The sequence below is a fragment of the Rattus norvegicus genome, chromosome 1, assembly GCF_021556685.1.
Source record: "Rattus norvegicus strain SHRSP/BbbUtx chromosome 1, alternate assembly SHRSP_T2T, whole genome shotgun sequence".
In the NCBI taxonomy this organism is placed as follows: Eukaryota; Metazoa; Chordata; class Mammalia; order Rodentia; family Muridae; genus Rattus; species Rattus norvegicus.
In genome coordinates this window covers 110474594-110499185 of record NC_141534.1, presented here as the reverse complement: position 1 = coordinate 110499185, position 24592 = coordinate 110474594, and the positions used below count along the sequence as shown (strand labels likewise).

General features: G+C 50.5%; 1 protein-coding gene across 23 annotated transcripts in view; it reads right to left on the bottom strand.

Moving 5' to 3' along the window:
* Window positions 1–280: 280 nt before the first annotated feature.
* The window catches only part of Nav2 (neuron navigator 2), a 658517-nt gene continuing 634205 nt past the window's right edge, over window positions 281–24592 (bottom strand). For 18 of the 23 annotated variants that reach the window (XR_015654269.1, XR_015654404.1, XR_015654363.1 and 15 more), the window contains 11 exons: window positions 24412–24574; window positions 23435–23535; window positions 20790–20885; window positions 19362–19530; window positions 14411–14646; window positions 13071–13225; window positions 12799–12870; window positions 11905–12101; window positions 11511–11629; window positions 6119–6322; window positions 281–3595 (listed from right to left, as the gene is read on the bottom strand). Coding sequence is in view for 17 of the 23 variants with exons in the window: in XM_087609805.1 (XP_087465931.1) it covers window positions 3470–3595; window positions 6119–6322; window positions 11511–11629; window positions 11905–12101; window positions 12799–12870; window positions 13071–13225; window positions 14411–14646; window positions 19362–19530; window positions 20790–20885; window positions 23435–23535; window positions 24412–24574 (1638 nt within the window). In the remaining 6 variants the exon portion in view is untranslated. Of the gene's footprint in view, window positions 3596–6118; window positions 6323–11510; window positions 11630–11904; window positions 12102–12798; window positions 12871–13070; window positions 13226–14410; window positions 14647–16460; window positions 19005–19361; window positions 19531–20789; window positions 20886–23434; window positions 23536–24411; window positions 24575–24592 lie in introns of those variants that run through there. The other 5 variants (XM_087609901.1, XM_087609915.1, XM_087609921.1 and 2 more) reach the window with 3 other exon arrangements.

Sequence of the window (24592 nt, the reverse complement as noted above, 5' to 3'; positions counted from 1 at the left end):
TATTTGGAGGGCCAGGTGGAGGTGTGGAAACAGACTTTGTGGACGGTGCTCAGGCCCTAAAGGGTGGTAGAGTGGTGGTTGCATCTCCAGGTCCTGGTGAGCAGCGGTGACTTCCTCGAGGAATGGACAGAGGTACCCCTGACAACTTCCCAGCAAGGGTGGATCTGAAACAGGTCTGGGCTTCCTGGGGTTCACAGCCTCTGGGGACGAATGAGGTCCTCCCAGCATGAACTTTACCCAAGACAGGTGTCGTAAGAACACAGAGACGCCGGACCGCCAATCTGAATAAATAAGCATTAAGTTTATTGAATCATGAATAATTTAAGACTGGTACAATCGTCAGATTTATTCTCTATGACACGGGGCAGATCTCCAGCAGATTGTTCTCAAACCCAAAAACCTGATGACACATGAGAATTAAATAGGGAGAGGGAGGGGTGGGGGGCAGGGGAGCGGTGGAAACATACCGTACACAAAATACTCAATTCCTAGTTTTCTCTTTAAAAATGGCTAGAAAAAAGTCATCAAAATGCAGCAGTTTCGCCGGTTATTTACAGTCTCTATGTTACAATGAGGAAAAAAAAATGTACATCTTATAGAACACGTTTCATGAACCGCTCGGCTCGAGACAAGCGGGTCAAAACAGCAAACCCCCCATTCCGTATCCACGAGGCTGGATCGTTTTTTGCTTTCTGAAAGCAGGTTTGCCACGGTCAGATCTGGGCACACAACTTTAAAGCCGAGCATTAAACAATAAAATTTAAAATGTCCTCAAGGTCGGAGGAAGATCAGGGCCAAGTAATGCCCTTGTCACACTCCCACCCTCCCACCCCAAACCTTAAGTTAAAAGGAAGTCTGTGGAATTCTGGGCCTCCTGGGAAGAAAACTTTTGGCTCCCACCATCGGCAGTTGCATAGGATTTCTTACATTTCAAAATGAGCCTATCTACAGAAAAAAAAGGAAGCATTTCAGACAGAGCTCTAAGTGAGTACAAAGTCACTTTGTTCAAGGTCGAGCAACAGGAAAGGAAAAATCATGACCCGGTCAGAAACGTGCCTTTCAGACAGCCCCCCTCCCAGTGCTTCAGGAAGGTGGCTGAGCTGGGAGGCGCTCAGGGACTACAAAACCAAGTCAGGCAGCAATGGGTACACGCGTTGCAGTTTCGATCCTGGATGTGGTGGGAGAGAGAAGTCTGGGTGTGGAGAGCAGACAGAGGGTGTCGTTAAAGAAACAGTTCTAAGCAATGTTGGTGGGGTGTATTCCTAAGGTGACTGAGAAAACTATGCATGGGGACGGGCTTGATTTTCCCACCTCCCAAATTCACAGTATGAGAGTGTACGGCCGTTGCTGGGAGATAGACTGAGAAGGGCGACCCTTCAGGGGCACTGGAAGGATCAGGGTTTGGCCCTGGTCACAGGCTAGACATATGGTTTTAAACTTTTATTACAAACAAAACAGTAGAAGACACACTCGCATCCATACTAGTAGCCAAGGCAGGCTGGATCTGGGATTACAGCAGGGAGTGGAAATGTTTCCATTCACCAGTTAACAGGACACGTTCTCCTTCCTTTCAACGAGGAAGAAAACCAGTGCCATTCCAAGCAAAGTGAGCAGTTCTGGGTCAAACTCTTAGGGTAAGAAAAAAAAAAAACAAAAAACAAAACAAAACAAAAACTGGAGAGACAAACATTCAAGAATAGAATAGCAAAAGATGGGATAAAAACCCTGATTGTTAACAGAGACACCCTTGGTGGGGCCAGGAAAGTCTCTATAAAACACAAAGAGCCCAAAGATGTCCATACGGTGAGGAGAACACTAGTGTGCTGAAGTCATGGCACACTGGGGTATGTCTCCTAGAGCATGGGTTTACAAGGTCACATGGATTTGTGGGGTCACTGTCTAGTGAGTTGACTGGAGACTGATAGGAGCCTAAAAAACATAGATCTCTCTCTCTCTCTCTCTCTCTCTCTCTCTCTCTCTTTCTCTCTCTCTCAATCATACGTCCACACAGATGACTCTTTTGGATGAGAAGTCAGCAACTTGTATTCTCTTCATGGATAGATGACTTATAGCCCTGTTTACTTCGATGGGGGAGACACACACACACACACAACCCCAGGCAGGCACAACACTCATGTGAATGGACACGGTCAGTACGAAACCAGTAAGGCATTGCATGGGGGCGGTCAGCACCGAAGAGGTCAGGCAAGGCTCATCAGGACGGAGGCACGGCCAGGATTCTGGGAAGGGTGGCCGCCCCTCCCTGGCTAAGCTGTGTCCCGTTGGTTCTGAGGAAAATGCCAGTGTTTGGTGAGGGGGCATCGTCAACTCCTCCTGCAACTGGGGTCTGGGGTGCCTGAGGTGATGATGTGGGGTTCTCAGATCTCAGAGACGAGAAGGAAAGGCGAGGTCCGTGGCTCACCCACAGGAGAACTGGTCCTCATCTATCTGCAAGGATACAAATGCCCACAGAGCTCCAGAAGGTGGTGTCGAGGGCCCCAAAACTGTGATAACGGACACTGGAAATCCCAGGTTGAGGGAGGAGGCAAATTCTATTTAGCTCTTGATTTCACCAAAGGACTAATTCTGGTCAAAGGAGTAGGGTTCAGGGGTTGGGGAGGGAAAGGGGCCTTCACAATCAACCAGGAAGAAAGGCAGACATAGGCAGGGGTCGAAAGTTCTCCAAAGAACTACTCACACAGTACACAGTGTTTGCGGACAGAAACCCGACCGTTTGGACAAACAAAGGAAACGGGCGCACTTTACCGTGTTGCTAGCCCCATCCGCTCACTCACATTCTCGCGTCTTCACTCGCTCTCACAGATCATCTGGGCTGACGGACCGGAAACAGGGGAAAGGGCACACGGGAATAGACAGAATACCTCTCGGGAAGGAGAGCACCATGTGGAAAACTGAGACACGTGATCTACTGGTGTCCCTGGGTGGCGCTCCAAGCAGGCGCCCTCATTAGCACCAATTCTTCCGTGGAGGGTGGGTGGCATGGCTCTGGGGTGCTGGTGGCCAGACCCAAGCTGGTGGGTCTGTACTGGGGGAAGCCCTACTGTCTGTGTTGGGTTTAGTCTTTTCTGTCTGGGGTGGGTAGCGTGTGGAGGGATGCTGTTGGGTTTCAGGGCACCAAGTGGAATCTTACATTTAAAATATCCATTTAAACTCTTTATATTTCAGCGGTGAGGATCCTTTCCCATGAAGTATTTTCAGTGTCTCGTGGAGGTCACGGCAACAAGGCAGAAAACGAGAATGAGGGTAGAACAGAGGCTAGGACAGTTGTCACTGTTGGAGGAAGAGGTCCTGGGCTGCTCATGCAAGGGCAGAGCGCAAGGGACAAGGGTCTCCTGCTACTCTGCTCTGGCTTCAAGGCTGTGGCAGCCAGGGCTGGCTCAGGAAGTCATCTTCAGAATGAAGTGGAGGATGCCGGGTGGGATGAAGAGAGGAAAAGCAGGGGCCTCGGTCACAGGGTAGACTCTAGGGATGAGTCCAGGATGTCGTCGTGGTGGCTGTTGCTGTTCGAGTCGCTGTCGTAGCTCTGGGGGCTGGAGTAGTTGGCCGCCTCCTGTAACCTCATCAACATGTTCATCTGTGGAGAGAGCAGAGAGGTGGGCGTGCCTGTCAGTTTGCTGGGAAGCCCACCCTGGCCTCTTTGGAGCCCCTGTCACCTGTTCCAGACTTACCCCAGAGGTCATAGCTCACCGGAAAGGCCGTAGACAAGAACACAGAGTACTGGGTTCAGATTCCGGCTTCCCTGCTTACCAGCTACATGCCCTAAGGTTACTTAGTCCTTTCCTGTGGCATTTCCTTACTGGTCAAACTTATGTCAACAGACTTAGTCCCTGCCCGTCATGTTGAGGTCTAGGATGAGTTGATAAAAAGTGGGAAACCCTACCGATGTCATCCTCACAGCTGTCGCTAGGGGAAACTGGGCAGCCTTGACATCTGAGGCATAGGGGCTTCAGTCACTGCCACGGCCTTCAGGAAGGGGAGAAGCATCTTGCCAGGAGCAAACAGCTTACAGAGGATATGCACCACGTCAAATACCAAAGCAGCCGAGCCTCCCATGCCCCATGCGTGGACCAGACACAGGGCTGATCTCTTGGGAAGCAAAGAACATGGTGTGCTGACCACTGGAGAACGGCCCGCCTGCTGCAGAGCAAGCGTTACGAGTGTGGAGTGCCTTGAATGTGTTTGGCCCAGGGAGTGGCACTATTTGGAGGTATGGCCTTGGAGTAGGTGTGTCACTGTGGGAGTGGGCTTAAGACCCTCATCCTAGCTGTCTGGAAGTCAGTATTCTCCTAGCAGCCTTCAGATGAAGATGTAGACCTCTCAGCTCCTCCTGCATCGTGTCTACCTGGATGCTGTCATGGCTCCTGCCTTGATGATACTGGACTGAACCTCTGAACCTGTAAGCCAGCCCCAATTAAATGTTATCCTTAAAAGGGTTGCCTTGGTCAGGGTGTCTGTCCACAGCAGTAAAATCCTAACTAAGACAGTGTGAGCTGTTGCCTGACCTTTACCTCAAGTGGAGGAAGAGCCTAAGCCTTTGCTCCTAACCCCCTCCAGCTCACATTCTGCACTGGCCACGTGTTTGGGAGCAGACAGTGACAATCGGAAATACCTCTGATTTCGCTTATAACTAAAAATTGTTATTTTGTATTTCACATAGCAAGTCGGTTAGAAAGAAGGGCCTCTCTGGGCTAAGGAGAAGGCTGTCATAGCAGAGATGAAACCAGCTGCCTTCCAGATGCTGTGCAGAATCTCCCCTGGTACCAGGCCCATAGGCCTATCAGCTGCTCTTTATCTGCATAGCCAGAACCATGGCAGAGTCAAGGGTGCAAACAGTGGTTAGTCCTCTGCAGCAGGGAGGGCTACTCATTATCAAATACTCCCAGAGTCCACGGTGTATGGTTCTGAGATAAAACCCAGTCAATCCAGCTCTCAGGACTCATTCTCACGGTGTGTGTGTGTGTGTGTGTGTGTGTGTGTGTGTGTGTGTGTGTGTGTGTGTGTGAATCGGTAAGGCAGTGAGCCACTACAATAGACACATGTGGTTCTAGGCTCTGGAGATACACCGAGCAGCTGACTAAATACAGGGATGCCGGTGCCAGCACAATCCTGGGTTGGTTCTGAGAGCGCTGTGTACCTTTCTAAGTTTGAGCCAAAATGCTCCAGAGACTGAAAGGATTTCCCAACTCTTGCTTTTACCTAAGACACGACACAAAGAACTTGCTAGCCTCAGTAAGACCCCCTGCTGGATCTGGCATTCCCTTCAGACCAAAGGCAGGATAGCGGCAATGAATTCTTTTGTCAGCTCCTTTTCACAGCCTCAACACAACTGAGGTCACCTGCTGGCATCCATTGAGTCCGCTGGCTCCCCACGAGGGCTAGAACAGGTGATCGGGCTGCTTTCCAGCCCCGCTGCCTGCCTGAAGAGTACTCTTCCATTATGTAACGCAAGCAATACTCTTTGTTCGACTTTCGCTGCAGCTGCTGTGTAAGTGGGGGGCGGGTTTCAGGCAGACTGACAGCCATACCTGTGGTGACCTGCGCACCTTTGCTTCCTCCAAAAAGCTCCTGTGGCTTTTTGATGAGTGAGGTGTAACCAGGCAGCGTGACTGTGCATGAGTCTAGAACTGATTGGGGCTTTATCATTACTACCCAAGGTCTGTCTGTCTGTCTTCCTTCCTCTTTCACTTTATGTGTTATATTTTACTTTAGTTTCTCTCATCCCCTAGCAAAGACATGTCCGGCTTTGGTGCCACGTTCCTAGCACTCTCTCCTCTTCCTAGCACTCTCTAGGACAATATATGGTAATGGTACCATCTCAAATCAGAGGAAAAACAGTGGGGCAGAGAACATGTGTCAGGACAATCAAAGGGGGAGAAAAAAAAACCCTCGAACTTTTAACCTTATATAAGAACAATTTTAAGTGAGGTTAAAGGCCTTAATGGAAAGTCAACACCATGGAGGAAAATCCTGGAGAGGATCATCCTTACTAGTGGAGCGAGTCCAGCCTTCTACAAGCTTTTGTCAACCCCCTGCATCCTGAGAGCTTTGCCTCACACCCAGCCTGTGGCTGCCACTCCCTTCAGTGCTGTCAACTCACCAGTGGGTCTCCTTCGGTGTCGCTGGGGGGCACCTGCTTGCTTGTCGACCCCTCCCTAGGCAGGGAGTAGCCATCGAAGCCCACGTCCTCAGGCCGGAGCTGCAGGAGCGGGGGCCACTCGTGCTGCTGTGGGCTGGCAGCCCAGGGGTAGGTGTCCATTACCCACTTGGCCGGGTCCTCCCAGGGGGCACGCCTTCCGTAGAGCTGCAAACAGGCAAAACAGGTACAGTCTGGAAACCGGCCGAGACTCTCTTGTTGCCCCAGTTCTGTAGCTTGGTGGAAAACCTCCTAAACAGGCATTATGAGTAGGCTTCTGAACCAGGGAAGCCATCCAGGATAAACACGGCCTACGGGTTAGGCGCTCAGTGTCACTGACTCGGGCTCACTCTCAGCTTGTCACTGTGCACAGCATTCGACTTTTGAATTACTGGTCCAACTTGATAAACAGCCTCCAGGGAGGGAGGCAAGAGTCTGGTGGGAAGCTTTGCCGGTTTCTGTGGTGGAAATATTCCCACCACGGACGATTTCACACTCCCACCGTGGGGTGGCTAAATGTTGAGTTGGAAGGTTCCCAGGCAACCTTCACAAATCACCTCTAGGGTCCCACTGGTTAAGCCCACTCAAGAGATTGGGTTCTGGGCAGCAACACAGCAAGTCTGATGATGAAATGAACCTGTATTTTCTTTTCATGCATATGTGTGCTGTGTGTGTGTGTGCATATCCACGTGCACATTAAGAGAGGACACTGTGCATGGGCAACAGTGATGAGACCTTTGCTAGCTCAGGAATCTCAGACTTGTCCATGAGAACCGATGTATTCCCCGGAGAGCAAACTATACTATCCCCTAGTTTTATGAGGCCAGCATACCCTGCTGAGGGTTCTTTTCTCGAGCCTTGAGGCCCTGACTGCAATAGTTTTAGTGACCGTTCCTGACAGCTTCATGAAATGCACGTATTCTTTAAAGAATGGAAACCTAACCTGGGTCACTTCTCACGGCGCGCGAGGCTCTGACCACTGTGCTGCCAGGTCTAGTGTGTCTGTTTCCTTTGCATGCCACGCCTCACAGCATTCTGGGTGCCAAGTGACAGCAGCGAACAGAATGATGACTCTAACAGAAGCACTGCCCCATGGCTTACAGATCGGGGAGCCCCAGGATGGAGAGGAGCCATCGCAGAACAAGTCTGCCACTCACTGGCCACTGGCATCAAAGCAGACATGATAGGACACGCTCACAGACAGGGAGGGGAGGGCAGGGAAGGGCAGGGCTGTCTGGGCCATAAAGAGGTACTTCTACAGAGACTTCAGGGTACATAGATGGAAAATTCCAGACACCACCTCCCTGTGTGTGAGCTTCTTCCACACTCTCAGGAAGCCTCAGCGGGGAAACGGAGAGGCAAACGGTACTGAGACCTGAATGTAATCGAGCCCAACTCTGGCCCAATAGAACTGCACCTTTCAAAGTCAGAGTCTCTCAACTGGAAAAAGCAACGCTACTTAACAGGTGCCCTCTCTTATCTGACAGGAAACCGGAGACTAATGGCAGTGCCGATGCGAAAGGTCGGAAGGCACATCTGGATTCGAACCCAGGACCCAACTTCCTTCTCAGGGCCTTCCCCTCTTACTCACCCGTGGGACCACTTTTAATCAGCAGACATGGTTTTACTGGAGCCTAAGAGCGGGCAGTTCACCAGGCCTCAGCATGTCAGTCTGGCCTAAGTTCATCATTCTGTCTGGTGGGTCCTCTTTCCTTGAGTCACCTGAGTTACTCCAGGTCTTAGAATCTGCCTTCTATCCAGGATGCCATCCACAATACCCCACCCTAGGTAACCCTTCTCTCTGTATAAGTGGCTTCCTCCCTCACCTTACCCCAGCACCTCCTATGACATTAATTTGTCAGATGCCAGCTCGTTGTCTCCCCATACCCCCAGGCTGGCCTCTAGCCTAGTTTGTTGCCACAGCCCCCTTCCTCTGGGGCGACGGTAATCTTGGTCCCTGAATTCAGTCCAGCAAACCTAAAGCAGTCCGGTGTGAGCAGGAAGGAATCGGGAAAGGGGCGGGTGTGAACCCAGCAGTGAAGAGGGCACAGAAGCAGCTGCTGATAGTTACAGCTGAAGGAGGCGTTCAGATTAGAAGCCTCTCCCTACCGGGCCCTCTGAAGGAACAAGACTGCCTCTCCTGGGAGACAGACCCTCGAGGCTTTGGGACCACTGAGGCTGAGGCTGAGGACGCCCTTAGCACTCCTGAGGCCCAGGGGTTTTGTACACACTTGGTCTTCATCCTTAGCACCCACACCATAGGTTCAGAGAATATCTAGGTTTATAGAAACCATGCCAGTAAAATCGTCCCATAGGTCAGATTTTATTTTTTCTATTTATGGGAGCTGGGAGGTGGGGGGGTGCAAAGCTAGCACAGGGGACTGCTCGGGGTGTCAGTGGACCTTGGTAACCGAGGAAAGGTCTCTGAGTGTCCTCCCATGGCTCTTGCCCTTACTGTCCCCAGTCCACCCCAACACCAGGTCTTCTGAACTGCCCTGCTCTGCAGGCACCAGACACATTGGCAAGTGTTTCTGCTGACAAAGGGGAACAGGGCCTCAGACTGAGTCATGAGGTAGGCATTCCTAGGTGCAGCAAACATTAGCTGTAAGAACAGAAAACATTTTTGACAAGACGTCCTACATTCCACGGGATGTGGTCAAGGCCAGGTGGCCGTGAGTCAGTCTAACACAAGCAAAGGAAGTGTTGTGCAGCTCCGGGGCTCTTCTGCAGACTCTAGAGGGCAATGGTGGGGCAGCTGGGCAGGCAGACAATCACTTTCCCCAGAGGGAAGGAAGCCATGTTGTACTACTGGATCGGTAGGAATTGTGGGTGATGCTAAGACACTGGAAGCTAAGATTTGGGTTGCTGTGAGACTCCTGATCCCACAGGAAGCACAGGGCTCTTGGATGTGCATGGCACATTTAGGAAGCACTTCTAGGCATTTACTTACACACAGAGGAGACTCACACACATTCCAGAAAAAGACACTACAGTCTGAACATGCAGAACTGCAAGGAATCCACTAGAGGGCGATACTGTCTTCCTCCCCAGGCAAGGACTGCCTGAGTCTGATGGTAAAGGCTGGTGCCTGCAGAATGACTTCCCTGTGTTCTTTCCCAGTCCCCCATGGACAGCCCTCTTTCAGGCTCACTACATGTGACAGCTCCCTTAGGAACCTATTCTGAGGTCTTTACCTCTTCTCGGCTCATAGCCCTGGCCAAGGAAGAGCACACATGTTCTAAACGTCAGTGTGCTCCCCTCATGGCCACTGTGTAGGCAAGAGGCAAGGAGTGAGGGGCCCCATACAGTACCTGCACACACTCAGCTTTCCCTCAGAGGAAGCCAAGGACAGAGGGGAATTAAAATGAGCTTTTTTTTTTTTTTAAATAAAGGACTCCTGTTATCAAGTAAAATCATGCGTAGAACTCTGCCATAAAACCTAACACTACACCTGGCATAGTAGTACACACCTTTAATCCCAGAACTCAGGAGGCAAAGGCAGGCAGACCTCTGTGAGTTCAAGGCCAGACTGGTCTACATAGAGAGACTCTGTATCAAACAACAATAACAAAATAAACAAGAAAAAAAAACCCAACCTATCCCAAACAAACAAACAAACAAACAAACAAACAAAACCAATGCCAAGTGTCGTTAACACGTTTACAATCCCTGCATGCAGGAATTTGAAGCAGGAAGATCAGGAATTCAAAGCTAGCCTGGGCTACAACATAGCAAATTCAAGGCTAGCTTAGGCTATATGATATACTGACACTTAAAACAACAAAAACCCAGGCAAACCCAGCCAAAACTTTGTTCCCTGGCTACCTTTAACAGTTTCCTTGAAAGTTATGGAGACCCTAGGATGGCCTCATTGTCACAAAGTATCTGTAACTGTCAAATGGTTCTGGACACCAGCTTTCGCATGGTGGTCTGTTGAGGGAACTGTGTTAAGGTCAAAGCTTTGGCTGGCCTTGGATTCCTTTCCCATATACTCTCAGGGCTGCAGGAGTGCCAAGCCCCTGTGTGATGCCTGGCAGATCCTCAAACTTCATCTTAACCCTGGCAGGCAGAACACGGCCATTCGTTATGAATCAGCAGACTTCAGAGCCACCTCCTGTACTAATTTACAGGGCAGAGCTCGGAGATTTGGGACTGGGTGGCAATCCTAACTCAGCTATCTCCCTTTACTGCTTCTACACTGAGGATGTGTCCTTCAGATGGTCTCTAAGAGCATTTGAAGCCCCGCCTATCAGTGATCTTGCTCTTGGTTGGAAGAGGAAAAGTCCCTTGCTCAATGACAATGGCTCCCTGAGCAAAGGAAGTGTAGGTGTCCTCCGTGGCTATGCCTGAAGCCCCCCTTTCAGTTCAGCTCCAAATGGGAGGGGCCTTGGTACCACTGGCCACTGGGAGCTAAAGGTTCAGCTCCAAAATGATCTGTGCCTCCTTGGACTGGATATCTTTGCTCAGTGGCCTCTGGTTTCTCTCGAGTGACTCAGGTCATTCCCCTTCGGTGATCACAAGGTCAGCTTGAGGCAAAGAGGGCACAAGTGGGAGAACTTATCAGGGAGGTGGGTACAGGGGCAGCAGGAGTTCCTTCAGACAACCATCAAGCCATCCCAAGCGCCCCTAGTAACTCCCAAGTAGGTGCTCCCCAGATGCTGCTGGGGGCGAGGGCCGTGCAGCCAGAAGAACTCCCGGAACCATTGTGAAGTGTCCTGAGGCTAAGTAAGGCGATCTCCTGGGCTCGAGGTCTAAGTACCTGGGATGAAGTTTAGAAGGTGAAGATTCAAATGCCAGATCCTTTGAGTTTTGATTTTCTTGCGGTGTCTCAGAACCCGGGGTCTTGCCTGTGCTAGGTAAGCACTCTACCACTATAACCTTGAACTCAGTACCCACCTCTCTTTCTTCCCAAGTGTAAGATTTTAGGAGTGTGCCATTATGCCTGGCCAAGGCTTCTTTTGAATGATCTTTGGGCCTCAATTTTCTCCTCTTGAAAAACCGTAACAATAAAACTCAGCCCAGATCTTAGGCCTAATCTAGGACTAGAACCGTATGACAGATGAGCAAATCAAACCCATGTGGTATCTGGCTTGATCTCTTCTATACTCCCAGGCCGGACGCTTTGACGCTCACGGTTTTATTTAATCCTTACAACTCTTTGTGGCAGAGTAGTGCTATTACCTCCCCTATCAGTAAGGCGGAGACAGTGAAACGCTTTGCCTGGAGCCACTAATAAGCAGCTGAGCCAAGACTCTGACCAGCTGCTGCTTCCATTGTGTGGCATACAGAAGACCCCGTAGGGTCACGAGCACAGGGCACGCAAGTCTGAGGAAGCCAAAAGGAGCGTGCTTCTCACCTGGAGTCCTTCTCTGACTGCTTCCAGGAGGTAGGGGATTATGGAGTAGTTCCACAGGTCGGTGAACCACACTCTGGAACCATCCACGTCAATGGGACACGACAGGAAGAGACGGGGACCTGGGGAACACAGTGAGATACATGAAACGTGGCAGGGTGGTGTAAGCTTCCCTCATTGAAGGAATATTGAATTCGCTAAGTAGTGGTGAGGCTGATGATGGCTTGAGGTGTCCCTCTGCCCTTCTTTATCTCCGAAGACAGCATGACATCTCTGCTGTGTCCTGTCCTGGTCAAGACCCAGAGGATAATACATCAGGGAGTGAGGGCTCTTGGGAGACCACTACCTACACCTTCCTCCCATTGGCTTGCCCCAGCCTGCCTGGCCTCCCACCTACCGATGGTGACATCCGACGAGCTGTGGGCCTCCAGGAAGCGGTTGAGGTGATGCCAGACCTTCGGGATCCAGTTGATGATTTTCACCAGCTCTGCATTGCGCACCCGCCCACTGATCTCCGTTTCCATGAGCTTCCTCCTCAGGAAGCGGCCTAGGAAACCCTTCACGGGCTCCGTGTGGTTGGCGCAAAGCACCCACCTGGGAGAGTCAGAGGATGCCTTTCAATCTCAAGGACGCCTAACAGGCACGGCAAAGCCTCAAAAACGGAGAGTCTGAGGATGGTTGGAAGCGGAGCACACTCGTGGTGAGGGCTACATTTAGCACGCCCTCGAGGGACGCCTGCCTGTGGCCAGTGAAAACGAGTGCAGCGTCCAGGCTAAGATGATGACGTCTATCCCCGGTGAGGGTGCTGAGTGATACCAGGGCAAACTGTGTCATCCATCATCTTGCATGGAGATGGACCACCCTTGGAGGGAAGCCCAGCCGCGAAGAGGTCACAGGGGACAGAACTGGCAGCTCCACAGACCCTGCTACGTGGGGACATTTAAAGGCACACGCCATCGCTGCTCATGCTGAATAGAGGCAGGGACATATATGGCTACAGCTGTCTCCTGATACTGAACCAGTGACCGAGAGTCACAGAGGCCAGGGTGCAGGCTTCTGTTCTGAAGTGTGTATGGCTCTTAGGTTAGGTTCCCTGAGCCTGTCTCTTCACTGTAAACACGAAAGGTAAAATGGCCTTATGCATAGGCACATAAGGTCACTGCGAGAACTAAATGAGGTAAGCTGGAGAAAACGCCCAACAGGAAGTCTAGCCCATACCAGATGCTCTAAGGGGGCTAAGCACTCACCATTCTACTCTCCATCTGCCTGGATGAGGGGCAGGGAGCCTCACCTGAAGTTATGATGAAGCTGCAGGTTAGGGGTGGAAGAGGTAGCCTGGTTCATCGTGCCGATGATGTAAGGGCTGTAGGGAGCACGTGAGAAGCCCAGAGTTAGGGGTGGGCTGAAGAGCAAAGGCTCCCAGGCCAGCAGACAGATGACCACCCCACCCCACCCCTTCTGGCTGTGGATTCAGCATTTCACTGTTCTGCTAGCCTGGTTCACCAACACACTCCCCTCCCCCGCCACCACACTGCTACCCCTGAGGTCTAGAACCCCCTTTACCATTTATGGTATTTGCAGTTAAGCAGTCCGTTGAAGATCTCGCCCAGGGAGCTCACATGGTGCAGGTTGTCCAGGATGATGACTAGAGGCATATCCACGGCATTGTTCTCGCTGTTGCACTGGTCAGCCAGGTTGGACAGATACTGGCGCAGTTCCTACGGAGGCCAGCAGAATTGAACTTGGAGCAGGCAGGAAGACCCACGTGCTCCAGGCCTTCACTGTCTAAGGCGAAGGCAGGGAGAGGTCCCCCTTCTGAAGTTACACTGTGGCTACGACCTGAGAACCTATCTGTCACAGGGCATTGGTGTGGTGCTCCAGGGATGCTGTGAGCACGGGACATGTAAGGCCTGCGGTGGTCTGCCTCCTGGCACTTACAAAATGTCTGCTGGAGGCCTCCTTTTATCCTCTGTGCATGTGCATGCATCTGCATGTATGTACCTGTGTGTGCAGGCCAGAGGACAAACTTGAGTGTTCCTCGGGTGAGGTACCATCAACCCTGTGTTTTGAGACAACGTCAGTCGGTTCTCTCTCTCTCTCTCTCTCTCTCTCTCTCTCTCTCTCTCTCTCTCTCTCTCTTTCACACACACACACACACACACACACACACAGGCTAGGCTTTCTGCCTGATGAACCCCAGGCATCTGCTTGTCTCTACCTCTCCAGCACTGGGATTATAAGCAGGCCATCTTACCCAACCATTTTTGTTTCTAATGCGGATTCTGGAACATCCCAGCATATAGGTCCAGTTTTTAATTCCCACTCGACCCACTTGACCACTCACAGCCCCCCAGCCAGGACCAGGTCAGACTCTATGTCTCCACTGTTCACAACGTGGAGTGATGGAGCTGGCTACTCACAGGCCTCTCAGACTTCAACCAGAGTCCCACTATCAACACTTAGTTGATCTGAGCTGTGTCATGGGACAAATGTCCTTCAAGCTGCTGTAATATGGAGACAAAGACAACTTGGTTTGAAGAGCCCTGTGAGGACAATTTGCTGCTCATGGGATAGGCGTCATCAATGCCAGCCAGCCGTGATTGTTGTTATTGGTGATACTGTTGTCTCATAAAAGGATTTATTTGGGGAGAAAAAAAGTCCGGTGAGCACATGCTACCCTCTTGGTGAACTTGACATAGATGAAGGAGTCACTCTGTGAGTGGACAGGTTTGACTTGCCCCAGATGGTCCTGCCTGGGAGGATCTGACTCGAATTGCTCATTTCTGCAATCTCCCAGGCTGAGCCCCTTGCCTGGTTTTCTAGAACGGAGAGCTTGACATGCTCACAGTGACAGCAGTATTCAGAGAGCCCAATGTGCATCAGGCTCTGGGTGACCTCCTCACCTTGCTGGACTTGTGATCCACATTAAAGGTCGCAATGACGCCATCTGTCAACTCCCGTCCTTCCCGGAGTACCACGTACTCGGAGAGCCGGTTGGCCAGGTAGGTTTTGCCAGTGCCGCTGGGGCCCGAGAGGATGATCCGCCGGTGCTCTGTCAGCAGGGATACGTAGCGCTGCAGGATGGGCTTGGGGATCAGGGACTCGAACACCAGAGAGTCTAGGCTATTTTCCGTGAGCCCTGTTTGAGAGAGATGGGGAGGGCTTGAAGTTAGGAGAGAAGGCTAGCTCTGAAATCCCTCTTCTTGGTAGTCTAAGACTCCAGCCCATCCAGGCACGATGGAGGCTGAGAGCTCAACACTGCCTCTGTAGGAAGCCACCCTCCTGGTCACCAGCAACTCCTGTTTTGGGCTCTCTGAACTCTGGACTCTGTCTGCCTGTTAGCATTTACTAGTCTTGTGGTGTTTACCTCAGTTGATGCCTGAGTCTTGCCCACCCATGTCTGCCACGAACCTAGGCTGCTTCTTTTCTCTCTTTCCTGTCAGGCACCAAGCTGCCCACACATGGGTGTGCCTGGAAGGCAGCTGGGATGCTAGAATGAGAATACAGACTGGCCGGCCTAGACTGAGATGCTACATGCTAAGGCCTTTTGACCTGCACCAACTACAAATGGAAGCGTCTCTCTTCTCCTTTCGTATCTGGGACAACCTCATTAGCCACTTGTTGGTGTTAAAAGGATGGCTCTCAGAGTCATGCTTAGTCAGTAAAGGGGCTTGCCTTGAAGGCATGGGGACCCAAGTTCAAGCCCCAGAACCCACATAAAAATAAGGGGTCAAGGCAACATGCACTTAATCATACTAGCACTAGGGCGGTGGAGACAGGATTCCTGGGCTCACTGATCAGCCTAGCCTAGCCTAGTTGGCAAGTCCCAAGCCAATAAGAGATGCTCTCTTAAAAATCAAAGTAATTCCACTCAAAAACTCCCTTCAAAAATGCCACTCTGTGTAAGTGGTTAAACCAGGAGGTGTTCCTCTGTCATCCAACAGCACGTTCTTTCCACCCAGTGCAAAGACACCTCTAAAGCACTTATGGGTTTGTTTCTAGCCCTTCCCTAACCACCAAGGCAACCCCTAGGAGCAATGACTACTCCCAAAGGATCATGCAAAGACCATGTGCCTCACCAGGTATACAGTGGAGGGACTCTTGTCTAAATTTAATAACAGGAGCCTCAACAAGAAGGACCACAGGAGGACAACCAGTAGGGCACTTGGCATGTACGTAGCTTGTTTTGGTGTTTTGCACTGAGGTTTTCGGAGGGTTCGCTCCAGAATATGCAAATTTGTGGGCCAGCAAAACGGCTCTGCATTTGCCACCAAGCCTGAGACTCCTCAGTCCAATCCCTGGGGCTCACATGGTAGAAATACAAAATGAATACAACCAGTTCCCAAGATTTGTCCTCTGACTTCCATAGGCACTCTGTGTCAACGTGCATATCCCCAACTCACATCACACACACACACACACACACACACACACACACACACACACACACACACACACACACCACTACAATAAAATAAAAAGATTATGCAACCTGGCCTTGTCCTGGTCTCATTGGTAACCATTGCTACTCCCTTTCGTCAAAACCCAATGGGACCCTTTGGTCAAAACCCGATGGGGATTTAGTGTTCATCGATGGGGATTTAGCGCTCATCGTCCGTGAGATTTAAAACCCAAGCTGATCCTGGTGAATGCTGAAGCTGACGGCAGCCACAGGCCAGGCTCTGTGGAGTGCCACTCTTCTCCAGGGGTGAGCCATCTTGTCACTCACTCCACACACACAGCTTTACCCCTTGCTGTTTGTAGTGTTCACTGGGAAACATGGAGGTGACACTGTGTGGACCCCATGATGCCATGTACTTTGAGTCCCAGTTGTAAATGGCTCCCTTTCTTGGGAGTTCCTGTTACACAGTTTTTATTTCTGTATGCCTAGCACCTCATCCTGCTTCCCCTATGGCAGGATTCTTTTTTGTTTTTTTTGTTTTTTTTCTTTTTAAGATTTATTTATTTATTATATATGAGTACACTGTCACTGTCTTCAGACACACCAGAAGAGGGCATCAGATCCCATTACAGAGGGTTGTGAGTCACCATGTGGTTGCTGGGAATTGAACTCAGGACCTCTGGAAGAGCAGTCAGTGCTCTTAACCGCTGAGCCATCTCTCCAGCCTCTGTGGCAGGATTCTTTCTGTCGATCCCACCTACCCTTTTATCTGCCAGTGGGCTACGAGGCTGCGACTTCCCCACTACTGTGGACTATATCCCTTCAGACCACAGTCAGGATGAACTCTTCCTTCCTTTTGTCATCTCTGGCAAGTGTAACTCATTCAGAAAGAAACCTGGTACTAAGAAGGGCCATGGGTGTGAGAACCTCACTATCGGAGCTCAGGCGTCTTGACCGGGTTTGCAGAAGGAGTTTGAAAATGCTGGGGACTTCAGGGCGGAAAAGGCCAAGGAAGCCGCGAGCAGAGATTAGTGAGCCATTCAGGTGGGAATTTGGAAAAACCAGAATGTGTGGAGAAATCTGAACAGTGAAAGTGTGCCTTAGGATGCCTGGTGGTGGTGGGGCGGTGTGACTCCATTGGGAACGGGGCAAGTTCATTCTTGCTGCATTCTGGCAAGGACCCTGGCTGCCTTCTGCCCTTGTCCTGGAAAACTGAAGTGAAAAGTGAAGGACAGCAGGACATGGTGTCCCACGATTTTAATCCTAGCACTCAGGTGGAGGAATCAGGCACGTCTCTGTGAGTTCCAGGCCAGCATGGTCTTCAGTGAGTTCCAAGAAAACCAGGGCTGTGTAGGTAGAGACCAGGGCTATGAGGAGGGAGGAGAAAAGATGGACTGTGGCCATTTGAATAGAAATGGCTCCCATAGGTCCTTAGGGAGTGGTCCTAGTAGGAGATGTGGCCTCGTTGGAGGAAGTGTGTCACGGGAGCAGGCTCTGAGGTTTCAGCAGCTCAAGGCAGGTTCGCTGCTATTCGCTCTTCCTGCTGCCTGCTGATCTAGGTGTAGGACTCTTGGCTACCTCTCTCGCACCAAGCCTGCCCTGATGCTGCTATGTTCCCACCATGATGATAACAGACTGATAACAGCCCCAATCAAATGTGTTCCTTTATAAGAGTTGCTGTGGTCATGGTGTCTCTTCACATGGATAAAACCTTAACTAAGGCATGGATTAATGTGTTTGGTGGAGGGGATTTCAAGGCAGGAGAGCACTCCGGTTGTGGCCTGGGACTGCTCACCACTGTTATCTGGGTCTATAGTAAAAAACAATGGAGGGTGGGGTGGGGTGGGGGGCAGGAGGATAGGAAAATGTGGTTTGCCGGGGGAAGGACTTGGGTATCCCTTTTACCCAGGCACCAGGAGCCTCTGAAGCCTTGGCTCCTGGAAGTGTTGGTCTCTAAACCATGATAGGAAAGGAACTGTAGAGGGCGCTTCCCTGCTCACAAACAACTGCCTGGGAGAGTGACTACAGAGTCAGACACCAAGGACCCACTCTAACTGCAATTCAAAGGGAAAGGGTCCACCCCAGGCTGGTTTCGTCTGCTTTGTACTGGTTTTGCAGGCATGCAAGATGTCAGATTGAGGGGGTCCTGGAGCTTGATTCTGTGGCTCTACGGAGTTGCTGAGGCAATATATGGCCGGGTCGGAATCTTGGCAAGGAGAATCCCTGAGAAGCCACTGCAGGAAGCTATGAAGAGGGAGCTTACACCGCAACAGGGACCTAAGGATGTTGGAGAGACCAGGACCATGAGACCGAGGAAAGCTTTGGGTATGGAGTGGAGCTGACTGAAGAGAGAGACTGTGCATGCCAGGGCAGAAAAGGTGGAGGGACAGGGTTCCCTAGGCCCTGCAGAGCTCAGATGATTCTGCCACGAGTCTAAGATACTTGATGTGTACCATCAGGTCTTTAACATGCTAAGTTTCAGGCTTCCTGGTCCAACGCTCCTTGCTTTAACCCCATACCTCCACCCCACAATGAGAATGCTAATCCTGGGCCATTACATATTTAAAGTGTATATAACCTGCTTTTACTTTTCTTTACAGTAGTTCACAGTTTGCCTCCGATCTCAGACGAGACTCACGCTTTGGCTTTTTAAACAGTCTTAGAACTATGGGTTTTGTTGTTGTTTTTTTTGTTGTTCTTTTAAATCATACTGAAAGCAGTTTGCATTATGAGATGGCCAGGAATACAAAGGGGATGGGAGAGCTGGAAGGCTGGGGCCATAGTGCCCTGGAGCCCAACACTTCCGGGAGCCGAGGCTTCAGAGGCCCCTGGAGCCAGGCATCTGGGCAAGCGGGATACTGTTGCAGCAACCTTCTTGTAGCCTCCAGTGCATCACAGTTTCTCCATCTGTAGAATGGGCTCGGGCCCAAGGCTGGCTGGCAAGAAGCCTTCATGGCTTTGGCAAAGTGCCATTTTAGAGGGGCTATTAAGGAGTTATTAGTCTCTCATCATCTCAGTCATAAGGCTAATGGGATCTTTTGATGTCTAATTTCAGCAATAAACTGAAGTGATTTGTTTCTTGATGGTGCAACTTGCTTAAGTCGGAGTGGTTGAGGTAAAAGAGAGGGGGGAAAAAACAAACAAGTAAATAAATACAACGCACATGCCCCAGAGCAAACCTACAAAGACCTACTTTGACCACTGGAAGTCCCCAGCTTTTGCAAGTAGACACTTACTTTTTCGTTTTTGGGTTTCTTCTTATTATGTTTTGTTTTGTTTTTTGTTTGTTTTCAGACAGGGTCTCTCTGTGTAGCCCTGGCTGTCCTAGAACTTGCTCTGCAGACCAGGCTGGCTTTGAACCGGGAGATTGCCTGACTCTGCCTGCCTCTGCCTCCCGACTGCTGGGATTAAAGAGGTGGGCCTCCACCACTTCTCAGCTGGCACCCACTTACCTTTGACGGTCACCAAGATGGTGGTGTTCTCTCCCACGAGATAGCCACAGGGGAGGAGCTCGGGGGTCTCCGAGGTGTTGCTGCGCTTGATCTCACCAATGCTGTAGCCGAGAACACTGTCTGAATTCAGCCCCAGCTGACTCACTGGATCCACATGAATGATGTATTCCTGGGGAAATTAAAACACGGACCATATCAGAGAGCCGGCTAAAACCTGCTGGGGACTCCCATTCTCATGGGGGTGATTGAGAGGTGCCCTCTTTTTGTCAGATGGCACCTGGACTGAAATTAAAGGCGTGGAATACTCTGGAAACAACACCCTTGGATCCCGGGCCTCTTAAGATACAGATTTATTTGCTTAGGAGTAAGGGAAACAATTCCCCCGCCCCCAAAACAAGACCATGAACATTTAATCTGGGTAAACCAAGCATAGGGCAGCTTTTCTTAAATTTGGCTGTAATTTTAAAGGCATCAGGGTCTGTGAACGGCACAAAGAAATTCATAAAAAAGTAAGTGACGAAAAACTTTTCCCCATGTTGGCCCAGCAAAGCCAGAAAGCAAAACAGCTGTGTAACCTCAAAGTATTCAAAGGTTTCATTTGCAACGTGTCCCTTTGGTGTTGACTGTGATGGCTAGTCACCTGGAGACAGCCACTGGTCATGTCCAGGGCAGTTTCAGGATGAGGCTAATTAGTCTGATAAGACCTACCCTAAATGTCCATAGGACTATCCTACGGGTTGGGGTTTTGGACTGAATGAAAAAGACGAAGCGAGCTGAGTACCATCAGTTATATCTGTTTCTGACTGTGGCTGCAGGGTGACCTGGCATTCCGGCTTCTGTGCCTTCTCTTAAACAGCAAACCAAAACAAAACCCTTCTTTCCTTAAGTTGCTTGGATGTGTACATATGCACATGCATACACAGTGTGCGTGCGTTCTCGTGTGTGTGTGTGTGTGTGTGTGTGTGTGTGCAGGAGAGATAATATGGCAAACACCCAATCCAGGGGCGTGACCACGGCAGCATTCTTGACTGGTAGGACGTTACTGTCTGAGACTGCAGGGCTGGTATGGGGTGCTGTAATGGGGTGCTGGGCATGTATGTGCAGTCCAAAGGGCAAAACTGTACTGCCTGGGCTTTAGCCTCAGGTCAGAGACTCTAATCATACTGAAGAGGACATAACCATAGGGATGCCATTGTGAACAAATGTTTACTAGCTGGCTAGACATTGCCAAGGGCGGACAACAGAGAATGGCCAGTCAGCCATCTGAACACGCCACCATCCTCCGATGCCCTGGAGGATCAGGAGACAAGACCTGGCAATGTATGGATGGGGAGGAGTGAGGAGGGCAGGAAAATAGCCGGGTTCTGGACACAAAGCTCTCCTCCCTCCCCACGCCCAATGCTGTGGTTTGCTTCTTGAGACACTTACTTTGAACAGCCGTCTAACCACCCCATCGAGCACGTCCCACTTTGTTTTGCCACTAACTCCAATGCAGCCAATGAGGAAGAGGTGCGGTCTGGAGTCCTAGGGGTGAGGAGACATGGGCAGGTGAGAAAGAGCTGGCTGTTGTCTGGCCAGGTTGGGCAGAGGCCTAGGCACTTCAGTGCTTCCAGAGAGAACAAACCCCATTCCTTTCCATGCCAGGCATGACTCAGTTGGCACGCCATAGCCTTAAGCCTTGTCCCTGCTCTGGTAAAACTACAAAGGGTGCGGGAGACTTAGATGGCCTCTTTGGTACCTGAAACCATCAGCTAGGTGCAGGCCTAGCAGAGGGCGTGGACTCCAAATCCTTGACAGCAACTTCCCCCAGCTTCTGTCTGCCAGAGCCCCGGTTTCAAATCTTGCTCAAGAACTACTCACCTTTCCCAGGAAGTTTTCATGATTCAACTGCCTGGCTCAGAGCTACACTGGACGGACCCAGACAAGGATGCCTTCTCAGTGTTCACATTTCTAGGGTCAACTGTCTCGTGTGGTGTTTAATGAAGTCTGTCATGTGGTTAGAACTTCACAGAGAATGTTTCTGTTCTTTTCCTTTCCTTTTGTCTTTTTTTGAGAACCTCCTGCCTCTGCCTCCCAAGTGCTGAGAGATTAAAGGGGGTGAGCCTGGCTTCTTCTACCTAAAAATAATATTTATTACTTTCCTTCTATTAAAACTTAAGACACGCTCAATTCAGAAAATTAGTAAAAGCCTGGGAAGGCTGCCAACAACTCTTATTTCCCATTCCTTGTTCTTCTGCCCCCACGGGAGGGGCTAACCGATCACGTTAATGAAAAGGATGCCGAGAAAACATTCCATTCTGCTTGTTTTTTTAGTATCTTGCATGCCTGTGAGGATGTAGCTAGGGCAGGGGTGGGTTTGGGTGTTGGGCTCAGGCATGTGGCCATTCTAAGTCAGCAGAGGGCAAGAATGCCAATCCAGCAATGACAAGGTCTGACACCGCTATGTGCCTTGTGGTCTTGGGTTTCTTAGTGCACGGTGGGGATAACATTGTGGTCAGTGACCTCTTGGATACGAGGCCCTGAACAGCAGCACTAGAGGAAATGGCTTACCATCCTGTAAAAATGCCAACTATGACCCCGAGAGTAATGAAAAGGAGAATCGGTAATATGGAGGGGTGTCATGTCATCTGCCTGCACAGAAGAATGCTGGGAGGATGAATTCTAACCTGATAGGCTGGGCCTCTGTTAGCTGTTTTTTGTTTTTTTTTTAAAAGATTTATTTATTATATATAAGTACACTGTAACTCTCTTCGGACACACCAGAAGAGGGCATCAGATCCCATTACAGATGGTTGTGAGCCACCATGTGGTTGCTGGGATTTGAGCTCAGGACCTCTGGAAGAGCAGTGAGCGCTCTTAACCACAGAGTCATCTCTCCAGCCCCTGTTAGTTGGGTTCTTAAGGTTCCTTTCCAGCCAGCCAGCTCTAAAACACCCTATGTGAGTCAGCCACACAGTAACAAAACTGGCAGAGAACGGTCTGGTTGCAGACACTTTGTTTTGATGACTGTTTGGTTCCCCAACTGTCTGAAACTATAACAACATGGCTAGCTAGAAATACTATGAAATTCTTCATGTGGTCTTTTCTCATTTTTATGGCTAAGGTCATCCGGGGCACCAAATAGGACTTACCCACTAAAATATAGCTCACCTTACAGCCCTTTGCCTCTATATAGGAGCAGTCTCTGGGCAGATATATGTTGGAACAGAACTCATACCAGAGGCATCCTCTTCTGGCATGGGTGATTCAGGATATCCCTACCCACCCCACGCTGAGACCCCATGTGCTCCCTAGACTTGGCTGAGGGGTCTCCTGTCTCCTAGCATGGTGAATACTGTATCTGTAGCCTCTGAGGAGACAGAAATGGGTCCCAGGTTGGCTAAGTCTAGTCAGCTTCCTCCTCTGCCTTACCAATAAAATGTTCAAAGCTGCCTGGGACATGCTTCAGAAAAACAGTAAATCCAGAAAAGCCATGTTGGAGAGCATTAGTGTTTACTAGTGCTGAAAACACAGGAGCGTACCATAGGAAGCTGCTTTTAGCAAGTTTTCTCAGTCTTTTGAACAAAGAAATGACGTACTCTTTGCTCACTTTATGTCAAAGGACAGTCAAGGAGTGTGGGCACAGGAGGGAACACAAGGATTGTGGGTGTTCAGAAGTTCCGTGTTTTCAAAACAGTCCTAACTATTCTACTTTATCTTTACATTCCTTTTCTTTCTGTATTTTTTTTAAACTGTGATGCTATCTATGTATGGAACCCAGGGCTCTGTACATGCCAGTAAACACTCAGCCTCTATGCTATGTCCCCAAGCTCCTCCTGTTAACCTCTTACAGTATCTAATTTATACATTAGGCTCTATCACCCATAGTCATGCAGTATATCACAGCATGTATTGGCTCCAGTATACTCAGCATCTCCTGGTCTTGCAATGTGTCCCCTGTGAGGAAGGGAGACTATGGTATCAAGAAAGGTGTTAGCATTTTCCTATCGCCTTAGGTTTCCAGTTAAGTTGCTAAGCTAGGCCACTTCTACCTGGGGAAAGGACAGGCGAGCAGGGAGAGAGATCCGACTAACCTCCTTCCACTTCATTGCCTCCTGAAAGCTGACAACTATCTTAACATGCCTGCCTCCTTCCTTCCGAGCCGAGCATTCACCAGTGTCATCCAGCAACATGTCTGCGAATGGAAAACATCAACAGCCTTAGGCACGTGGGGACAGCAAAGCTGCTTCCCGACACCTCTGCCGCCTGTGGGCACAGCGGCAGGACAAACCAGGTGTCAGGGTGCAGGGGGAGGCGGGGGTGGGGGATGGGGGAGGGTAGGATGAACAATGAAATCACAAGAACCAATGGCGGGAAGACCGGGGAGCCAGCAGGCTGACGATGCATCTTGCCGGATGGAAGTGCAAGGGAGACTCAACCAAACGACAGCAACAGTAGCATCATGGGTTAAAATAAATAAATAAATAAAAGCGTCAGCCTTGAAATGCTCACAAAGGAAACTCAAGGTGCATTCTGGGATGATGTGCCAGCCTGGAGTCTACCCCAACAGCCCGAAGGCTGAGGGCCGAGACACGGCCCCTGTAGGACCTGCTACGGAGAGGTGCACGAGCCATGGGGGCCTGCAGATCAACGTTTTAACATGGATTGAGCAGAACTCAGCGTGGTAGGTGAGGAGAAACCCAAGTTCATGGTCTGAAGAATCTGGGAGTGCTGGAGCAAAGCATGAAGTACTCTAATGGCCGGGCTCATGTTGGTAAGAGATGCACACCCAGGCACACACACACACATGCACACCCAAAGTACACACACGCCTGCTACCCCTCACCATCAGATCTGTGGACCTGGTCATCCTGGGGACTGGAGTGCCAGTTGCAGGCCTCCCTCTGCCCTCGACCCCATGAGTCATTCGCCCAGACTTTATAGACTCAGCCTGTCTCCAGCCTGTGAGCCACTCAGTCAGGCTGGTATGCACGGCCTGCTCCTGGTCCCACAGGCCACTTACCCAGGCTGGTTAGATGTGACAGGTTCCCCCAGCCTGTCAGCCACTCACCTAGACTCGTAGACTCTGTGAGGTTCAGGCTATGCTGTGAGAGCCCTAAAGACTGCCTTGGGGAAGCAGAGATGGACACCTGGGAGGGGGCCCGGCTACAGCCACTGCCTTGGGACTCGGACTTCAGTCGGTCATTCTCGGCTTTCAGCTTCTCGATTTCACTCTGTAAAGGATGTGGGAG